General features: G+C 41.4%; 1 protein-coding gene across 1 annotated transcript in view; it reads right to left on the bottom strand.

The window, feature by feature from the left end:
- Positions 1-274: 274 nt before the first annotated feature.
- Positions 275-10222, bottom strand: part of LOC109462363 (motor neuron and pancreas homeobox protein 1-like) — a 16255-nt gene continuing 6307 nt past the window's right edge. The window contains exons 2-3 of the mRNA XM_019758905.1: positions 1791-1954; positions 275-1226 (exon numbers count right to left, since the gene is read on the bottom strand). Of these exons, the coding sequence (XP_019614464.1) occupies positions 927-1226; positions 1791-1954 (464 nt within the window). The 3' untranslated portion in view covers positions 275-926. The remainder of the gene's footprint in view (positions 1227-1790; positions 1955-10222) is intronic.

Raw genomic sequence — 10222 nt, 5'->3', positions numbered from 1 at the left:
CTTATTTTTGCTTAGCTTCGCAATGGCTACCTAGGTATTTACTAAGCCACTCAAACACAGCTGCGCCAGTCTCAAGAATGGAATGACAGAAATGTTGATGTTTTACCCATGAACGTCCTGTTCTAAAGTTGTAAAACTGTTTCTGTGACGAAAAGACAAGTAACTGGACAACCTACAGTCATTATCATGTCTTATATTACCTAATGGTAACCTAAGAAGCACTTTTCGTCTTTGAAGAATAAGACTGAGTAAAGTACAAACGTGAACAAATTTGCGGAGAGCTTATGAGATATTGATTTTATTGTGGTGCACCTGGCATCATATCACGTTAGTGTCTATCACACACATATCTGCAAACAATAAATACACTTGAAATACCATTGGTATATACTCTTATCTGCACTGCACACAATGGGCCCTTCTATCACAAAATACGCGATAACAAATTTTAACACAAGGAGACAGAAACACCTACGTATAACATATGTATATGTATGTGCAATAAAATGACTTCTTCAAGTGTACCCAACAACGCATCTTTAGGAATCAGCTAACCGTACATTGTGGTGAATCGAGGAAGACAACCATGGGAAAACAACCTGAAGAAGTAATTTGTATCTCCTTCTTTCTCTCCCTCCAATTGTTAAGTCAAATAAACTTTAAAAATCAAAGAAATCAATTGATGGGGATGCTTACGTAGTTGAGATTACATCATGATCATTTTGTGTGTTCTGTATTTCTTTTCCTTAGGGTAAACCACAAAGAAAATATATTACACGTCTGTACACATCTCTAATAACATAGAGCACCAAAAAGGCGTTTTCGATTCACCATTAAGTGGCATACATCAAATTTTCTATAGATTACAATAATTAACTACAGAAGGTACTGGATTCTAGAGAAGTTATGGCATGTAATTTATCAAATCATCTTGACGTTACGTCAGATTTCGTCTGTAAGGATATCTGCAATGACTTCGTTGATTCTTCGTTGTCTGATGAACCATCAATACTGTCCGTTACGTCTATCTCCTCCTGCGCATGCTCGCTGTAGTCTTCATCCGGGTCACTAAGATCCGCCATGTTGAAATTGTCTTTGGGGTCCGCCATTTTGGAGGAATCGGTGGCCTTCGCGCTCCCGCTCGTGGATTTATCTTGAGCTACTTCATCTTTGGCCTTCTTGCTTCTCTTCCACTTCATCCTGCGATTTTGGAACCATATTTTGACCTGGCAAAGGCAGAAGGGAATATGAATTACATCAAATAATGAAAACTGCTCTGGTGGAATATTGTAGAGCACAGTAGGGCACTGCTAGTTCCAAGTGGCTAAACTTTCCGCAAAAAAATGCACAATACGCAAATAGTATCATGAAAGACTTGCGCAGTACATATACACGTTACATGTTAACCTCTTACTATACTACCCAGATTGCAGGAATATATCAGAAATTTGCCAAATAGGCAGTTGAGTTGAACCCTCAAGCCGAGCAGTTCATCTGGCAAGCTATTCTACCGTTAATATTTCTACCATTTTTACCAGCCGTGTAGAGCTTAGATAATTTCATCAACAGACACAGAGGGAGTTTGAATCATTAATGAATGAACTTTCCTGCTCGACAAACGTACACAGTACAATGTGTGGCAGTAAGACAACAATACTTCAACAAAACCAAACTACCTTACAATCCTTACTACAAACTACTATTGATAACAATATATGAGTTACAATACGGACATGCATTGGCGGTTTGGTCTGGCTTATGGAATGAGGTATACAGAAAATCATGCCCACCTGTGTTTCTGTGAGCATCAGTGCTGTCGCCACCTCGAACCGCTTGGGCCGGGACAGGTACTTGTTTTCCTTGAAGTACTTCTCCAGCTCCAGTAGCTGCTGACTGGTGAAGGCCGTGCGGGGCCGGCGGGTCTTACACAGCGGGCTGGCCTGCGACGGGTGCACTGGGGGAAGAACGAAGCCATATTAGCACATTGAATACTGTAATACATGTTTTTTCATTATTTAGTCCAACATCTTTTACAAGACATGGTGGCGGCACACTCAAGTTTTTCAACTTATTTTCATACCACCACCAACGTAGACGAACATATGAACGAACAACAGACATACTCATTTTCACCTGAGTAAAGTGAGGAAATCCCTGTAAAGTCCCTTTCCCGAGGGCACAAGATCGGTGGCATGGCAGGGTTCGAACCCGGAACCTCTTGGTTCCGAGGCGAACACTCTACCGTTACCCCACACATAAATATCTGTTCAATACAGATCTCTTTCAATCACATTTCTTTATTCCTATTCCAAAGTAAAATGGTCATACGTACATCTATACAAATAGAATAAACATATCTCTATAGATCTCTGAGAAAAATGTTCTTGTAGGGGCAGTAGGATTTTAAAAGATTCCGTTATGGATGTCAGCTAAATGAATAATACGATATTTATCAGTTCTGACTATACCCGGTTTCTAGCATACTCAAAGGTCAGATATCAGATTTTATCAGAAAACAGCAACGTTTTGTGACCGGTTTTAGACAAAGTATAGCGTGGTAGATAGGGTACATAAAATCCGGCCCTTCGCTCATTCTTTCGTCTCTAGTGTTGTTGTCTTAAAGTTTTCTTTTAATGAAGTTGTTTATTGCAAATTCCTGCCCGAGGGCTAATTGCATACATTGACAAGAAAATGTGGTGATACATGTATAAGACTATTTGCTGACAGGAACTTCTACGTGTACGATATACTTATCGAACCTACTATCTCTACTTAAATCTAATAACGTTGGTATACATACAGGATAAAAAAAGTAAATATGCAATATGTGAACAGGTAATAGGAACAATGTAACTGCTATTCTAATCTATTCTATCTTATTCAACTATTCTTGTCATGCTATTAGGGGGTTTGACTTCTTCTCAGGAGGCAGTGGGAGATGAATTGTCCGACTCTTTGAAAAATAAATGGGTTGGTGGACTTTAGCAATAATATAGTCTTTTGTTGTTGGTTGAGATATGAAAAACTTGGGGAAATATTGGCGACATCTTTGAATAACTTTTTTCTTTCAAAATCGTAATGAGGACACTGACAGATAAAATGCATTTCATCTTCCACTGCTCCCTCTGTACAGTATTTACAGAATCTTTCGTTTACAGGCAGTTTCTTATATCTTCCTCTCTCTATCTCTAATGTGTGAGCGCTTAGTCTCATTTTACATAGAGATGATCTTAGCTCAAAATCAGGGTGATGCAGATAGGTTTCCATATTGTAGTCAGATTTTAGTTTTCTATACAATCTTAATTTGCCGCTATTGATAGATAAATTGTGGAGGAAGGTTTGAATATACATGTCTGTTAGTCTTTTTCTCAACGATATACAAACAAATCTATTGTTTACATGTAGATTGCTATTTTGCCAAATGAACGAGTTACCACTATTGTCGAGTATCTCTTTCACGTGGCATAACCAGTTTTTCTTGTTGCCGTTTAACATATCATGTTGTTGAGACAATAGAGCATCCACTTGTAGTGGATGTGTGCAGAAATCTAGTTGTCTTAGCCGTAACCAGTACTTAACAACCCTGACTGAAACATCTATATCTAGGGGAAATCTGCCGAGTTCAGCTTTACATGCTATGTTGCTGGCGTTTCTGTGAATACCGAGAATGTTTTTACAGAAACGGTTATGTATGACTTCAATTGGACTAGTATCGTTTAAGTATTCTTTGCCCCAGATTTCGCAGCCATATAACATAATAGGTTTGATACATGAATCAAATATTCTTAAAAGAGCCTTTAGAGAAATCGGTGAGCGGATGAGGGATTTTATAGCAAAAATGGCTTTGCGTGATTTAAGGGACAACTCTTTTTTAGCCAAAGAAAAGCTTCCAGACGCAGATAACAACACACCCAGGTAACAATATGAGGTAACGGCCTCTACTTTCTCTGGGCCAAACATAAAGTTTACATTTTTAAATGCTCGTCCAGTTCTGTTAAAAACTACGACCTTTGTCTTCTTTAGATTTACCTGTAATTTCCATTGGGAACAAAACAGATTAAGTTTGTTTAGTGCACATTGCAGTCCTTTTTCGGTCTCAGAGAAAATAACTACGTCGTCTGCATAAAGTAAGCTAGATATGAGTAAATTGTGAAGAGAGGGTGGAGTACATTCTGGGTTGTCTAGTTCCTTAACTAAGTCATTTATAAACAGATTAAAAAGTGTCGGGCTGAGATTGCAACCTTGCTTAACACCCTTGTTGGTTATAAAAGATGGCGTGAGTCCTGACGGGGTTTTTATGCAAGTTTGGGGGTTGGCGTACATGGACTTAATAAGGCTATAGAATTTTCCTCCGATTCCTGAGCTAAGTAATTTATACATTAGACCTTCGCGCCACACGGAGTCAAACGCCTTTTGGAAGTCAACAAAACACGCATATAGTCTTTTGTTAGTATTTACATATTTGGATATTAGTGAGTCAATTACAAAGATATTATCGTTTGTTCCAAAGTTTTTTCTAAATCCTGCTTGATTTGGGGAGATGAGAGCATGTTCTTCTAGAAAGTTAGTAAGACGGTTGTTAAGGATTGACGTAAATAACTTTGCTAGACAACTCATTACAGAGATACCCCTATAGTTGTTGGGGTTGTCTTTAGCGCCACCTTTGTGCAGAGTAACAATATGGCTCGTGCACCATTGTTCAGGGAAGTAGCCGGAAGTTAAGAAAAGGTTGAATAATTTAGTTAGAGGTTTTGTCAGGATGTGAGCAGCACTTTTTAACATTTCGTTGAGTATCATATCGCTGCCTGAGGCTTTGCCATTTTTCAGTTGAGAAATTGCTTGTCTGACTTCGGTTTGTTGTATTGTTGTGTCTAAGAGGTTGCAGTTGGACAAATCATTTTCTAGTTCAGTCAATTTTTCCTTAATCTGCATGTGAAAATTGCTGTTCATTTCGGATTCACCTGAGTTTGCCTCTCTGCCGTACAAGTTTTTAAAATGACTGTGGATTGTTTCACTGTCAATAATTTCTTCCGTTGTTATTTTGTCTGATTTCAATTGTTTAAGCTGGTTCCAAAACGCTGAAGGGTTATTAACAGAGAATGAATTTATTTTTTGAAGGATGTTATTTTTGTGATCTCGTTTCGTTTTTCGGATTAGTCTAGTGTATTCTTTTTTCGTTTTGAAATATTGACCCCTGATAAAAGGGTCTCGTGGGTTTTTTGAAAGTAGCTTGCCGAGATTATTTAGATTTCGTCTCGCAGCTGCGCAATTCTCTGTAAACCACTTTTTCTTATTATTCTGTTTACTACCTGACGATCGTCTCTTTTTGGTGATCCGTAACGTTAAGGATTTTCTACCGGCTTCTTGTATGGGAAGCACGAGATCGTTTAACGCGGTATCGAGAGAAGTTGGTGAAGACTCGTAGTCCTTTGTCATAAACTTATGGACGTTTGAAGAAAAATCTGCACTGTTTATGATATCTGTGAATTTTTGTTTTGAGTCGGAACTCCAAACAAATTTGCGGTAAGGACGGGTGGTTATAGTAGTTTTCTCGGGTGACTGTTTTGGGCTACATTGCAGAATTAGTGACAACTTACAGTGATCAGAAAGGGGGGACAATGGATGGACGTGGAAAAACGAGATTTTGCGAAGAAGGATCGACTCGCTTGCTAGGACGTAGTCAACCACGCTGGTGCCGTTAGGCTGGTAACAGGTAGGTCTACCTAGTGCGTCTCCGGGAGTTCTGCCGTTAAGTATTCTTAATTTGCTATTAATGCATAGGTCGATTAAATTTTTGCCGAAAGTGTTGGGTTTACCTGCGTCCATATTGTTACGGGGGAGGGGGTGGTCGAAGTCGTAATTATCGGGGAGAACATGGCTGGCCATAAGTCCATCGTCTACCACGTGATCTTTTAAGTCCCCTACACGGGCGTTTAGATCCCCACCGACTATAACTTCCCCAAAGTTTTGAAACTGTGCTACTTCGTCCTCAAGGACGTCGAAAATGTCGTATGCTCTATTACAATGTACAGTTGACTTATTTGGACTAATATATATTGATGCTACGTAAATATCTCTATCCATGTTAAATAGCGTTTTGTCAATTTTTACCCAGAGAATGTCCTCCGATTTACTCTCTAATTTAGTTACAAAATTTCTATATTGCTTTCTGAATAAGAATATGATCCCCCCAGAGTTACGTTTGGCCTTTTTACTTTTAGATCTAGTACTAGTAAAATTAATATAATTTGGAAAGTGTACCTCACCTGTATGCCACGTTTCTAGGAGCGAGAAGAAGTCGAATCCCTCTATTTGTTTCATAAAGTCACTATCATCTAATTTCTTACCCAGTCCATGAATGTTCCAGAATGCAAGAGATATACCAAAATATTTACAGTTTGAAGTTGCTTTTCCCTTGTATATTGAAGTCCGATGAGGGAAACACATAATAAAACTTTATTTAAAACCAGGAAGTCTCTCTCTGGGTCCGAATGATGTATGCCAGTCTCCGAAGCGTTGCGGGAACGGTGGGGGTGACCAGAAGGGGCGGGGGCCGTACTGCATCCAAGGGGTTCCGTAGGCCTCCATTACGGAGGGCCACTCCATGGTCCACGACATGGGGGTGGGGGGCTGGAATCCTGCGACGGGTCGGGCGGTCTCTCGGGGACGGGAACTTGGCAGGTTCATCGGCGGCTGCTCGTACCCGCGGTCAGGATGCGACGGCTGCTCGTACCCGCGGTTAGGACGCGGTGGGAGGTTGGAAGCAGGTGTGTCAGAGGAGCGGTAGGTGTTTCTCTGACTGGGATTGTAAGCACCTGCTTCTGTCCCGCTGTTCATCTTCCGATCCCTTGGGGTGTTATTGTACCGCCGAGGATAGCCTGGAGTGAAGCCTCGGTACTTGGGGGAGTTCGGTGACTGCCGTGCAGGTTTTGTTTGCTTGCGCCTCTCACGTTGAAGGCCGAGCGAGTTAGTTGCCTGCCTTTTTATGTTGTAGGCCAGAACCTTCACGCCATCTCAATTCAGATGGTAGCCGTCGTTCTCGAACAGGCGGTTGTTGTGGTCGCTGTTATCCCAGAGTTGAGGGTGCTTAACAAACGTCAGTGAATCGTTTGCTTGGCACATGTTCTCTAGATGCTTGTTTATTTCACTGAAGTCATCGTTGACTTGAGGGCGACGGTTGGAGGCTCTCCTGGGAGGGACCGCGGAAATCACAACCTCTGCACTGGGAAACAATGATTGTGCCGTACTTATTGTTGTATCAAATTCGTGGATGATCGTTTCCCTTGATTTTACCATGAGGTCGTTGGTACCGACGTGTAAGATCAGTTTGTCAGGCTTTTGTTCCTGGGACAGCTGCTCCAAGGAAGTCAAGGAACTGTCAAGGGTCGGAGACCAGTAAGGCCTAGGCATGTTGGCTGTTGGGCATAGGAGTTCAGGTTTCAGTTTCTGTGCGTTAGAATCGCCAATAAATAAGTACTACTCGTTTTTGGTCTTGGTTAGAGTTCGTAGAAGTGGTGACTGGTGGAGTTGTGTACTTAGGGGCGGTACTGTGCGATGATGTGTTCTGTATCAAGTTCCGTATGACTTCCTTGGGATTGGTTTCCAAATCTTCGTTCGGGACCGTTTCTGTAGAACTATCTTCAAGCACCTCAAAACGGTTACTGGTGGTGATGGAATAATCCATCACGGCGGGTTGCTTCGGAGTGGGGTGATCTATCGTCATGGCGCCGCTTTGGATGGATTCTTTAATGTTCGCGACTTTGACCTTGAGTGTACCATGGCTAAGTTTGATGTCGCTCACGTCCTTCTGAATGTTTGTAGACACTGCCTGGAGAGAATAAACTAGTTCCTCTAGCTGTTTCACTCTGCTTCTAAGTTTGCCATTCTCTTCTCTCAGCTTCTTTATCTCAGTGTCGCTTCCGGCTGAACTGGCCTTTGTCTCCAACTTCTTCATAATAGTATCCAGTTGCGTTGCCACATTTACCTCGAAACTATTAGATTGTGCCTTTACACAGGCAAGGCCTTCTTCCAGACTCAACATGGCTTTTTCAAGTGTGACCAACTTTTCACGAGAGTTTGTTGATTGCTGTTCTTTTGTCATGGACGTTCCCTGATTTGCATCATTGTTAGGATTGTCTGCCATGTGGTGGGTGCTAAGTGGCAAGGCGCCAGTCGTCGTGCTGTCAGACATGTTTTGTTCTGCTCTGGTTTTGGTGTCACCGTCAGCTTGACAATTCATGCAATAGTACTTTTTGTCAGTGTGTTTGAGAACGAACTTCGTTTCTTCGTTTAGTCCTGTGCATTCAAAATGGGTCCAACTAAGGCAACCATTACAGCCAACAAACTCGTCACCATCTACCTCTTCTTTTCCACACGCGACACATTTCGTCAGTTGTTCTCCGTTTGAGACGGTCTTGTCTTCGCTATTGACAATTGCGGGTAGATAGTTGTCAGCCATATCCGACATGACCATTCCCTGTAAAATGCCATAGTGGGACGATAGCCACAACACATAGCTGGTTCCTTGAATCAGGAGTTTGCATGTATCATATATTGTGACATGTAAGGACCCTAGATCTTCTGAGAACTGTGGGTCGGGGTCTTTGAATGACGTGCTGAACTGTACACCGTTCTGTCCGCGATCTTTACCTTTCTCGTTATAGAAAGATTGGCACACGGTTTTCCACGAAGCTATGGACTCCTCGGGGATGTGAACAGTTAAAGAGTTCGAATTGTGAGTCACGTTGTAGGTACCGTCGATAGGGCGAGAGCCTGGAGAGTCGTTCTGCTGGCTTTCCAAGTCCACATTAAATGGGCGGATAAACAAACAACAACGAACGTAACTACTGATAAAGACTACCTATTCCAACCATTTCAAGGACGTGCCTTAGTGAATTCTCGCTTCAACAAAGCCACACGGCGGTCTGTCACTACGGCATTCTTTCCCATTGCTATGCGCGTTCTAAAAGGTATCGGGTTACAAGACGCTATTTTGACCTGTTTTGGACTACCCGTAAAATATTTGAAAATACACAAATAATATTCAGGGGTAAATTTCGTCAAATTAAAATGAAATTATCGTCTTAACATCCTTTAAATGTTAGCTTTTTATGTTAAATCAATGATTTTTTTAAATTTCGCTCAGAAAGACGATTATTTTCGGGTTTCCGAGCACAAGTCATGTCACGTTTTTAGGCAAACATCGTTCAAACCTGGCTACGTATATTACCCTAGATCCCCGATTTTTATATTTTTCGCAGACTAGGAATGAGACAAAAAATCGTGTTTTAGGGATTTTTTAATTTCTGATTTTAAGTCTAGTTTTTGTCGACATATTGGTGAAAAAATGGCATTTTTTGACATTTTTCTCACTAAATTACCCATAATTCAAAATTGAGGCCATTTTTAAAAAATCCCTAAAACACGATTTTCGGGACAACCGTTACAGTCATTTTGAGCCGTAAATGGGGTACGTTTGACTCTCCATGTTTCCAGGTTTGAACGAGTTTTGGAGACATGTCATATCGCCAGAAAGTGTGCATTGTGTTATTCATACTGGTGTAAAGAATCATTACGGTATTCAAGGTCACTCAAGGATACGACAGTAGCTTCGCTACATGTTACATGTCCACCAAAAATAAAAGCGGACATGTACTGTCCAGGAAAATGTTTGTATCTATAGAAAAGTGTTGTTTTTTATCTGTTGCAATGCACGGAGGTAGAAAGGCTTGTTTTGCCGCTTTATAGTAAATGACCGCAGGTGACCCCGAAATAGAACGCGGGTTCGATTCGAATTCCCCAGATCGAACACGATCGAACACAGTTCGGGTTCTATGACATGTGGGAACTTTGCAGCCCAGATTTTACCACCGTGTGCCAACTGAAGGGTTCTTGAGGAACAGTACTTTCAACATACCGACAGTTGGCCAGTAATTTGCCAGCATTGGCGGGAACGTGTCCATACTGTAAGAAATTGGAGTGTTTATCTTTAAGAGGCTTCATACACGCTATTAATAAATGGATGGTTTTTACTGTTCGAAGTGACTTTCCCAAGGGCACAATGTCGGGGCGCATGTCCAGACATGTCCCGGGTTACTCTCCAAGCAGAGGTTTGGGCCCAGTGTGGGTATTTTTAGCGTGTTTTTAGGCTTTTTTATCGGGGTTTCTCTTTTGCACTGAATTTTTTCCCCACCAAACCCATGTACTTTTGGGTTTGGTGGGA

Source organism: Branchiostoma belcheri, unplaced genomic scaffold (genome assembly GCF_001625305.1).
Source record: "Branchiostoma belcheri isolate BF01 breed outbred unplaced genomic scaffold, Haploidv18h27 scaffold115, whole genome shotgun sequence".
Taxonomy (NCBI): domain Eukaryota; kingdom Metazoa; phylum Chordata; class Leptocardii; order Amphioxiformes; family Branchiostomatidae; genus Branchiostoma; species Branchiostoma belcheri.
Note: the sequence above shows the minus strand (reverse complement) of the source record. Positions and strands in the feature narration are given on the sequence as shown.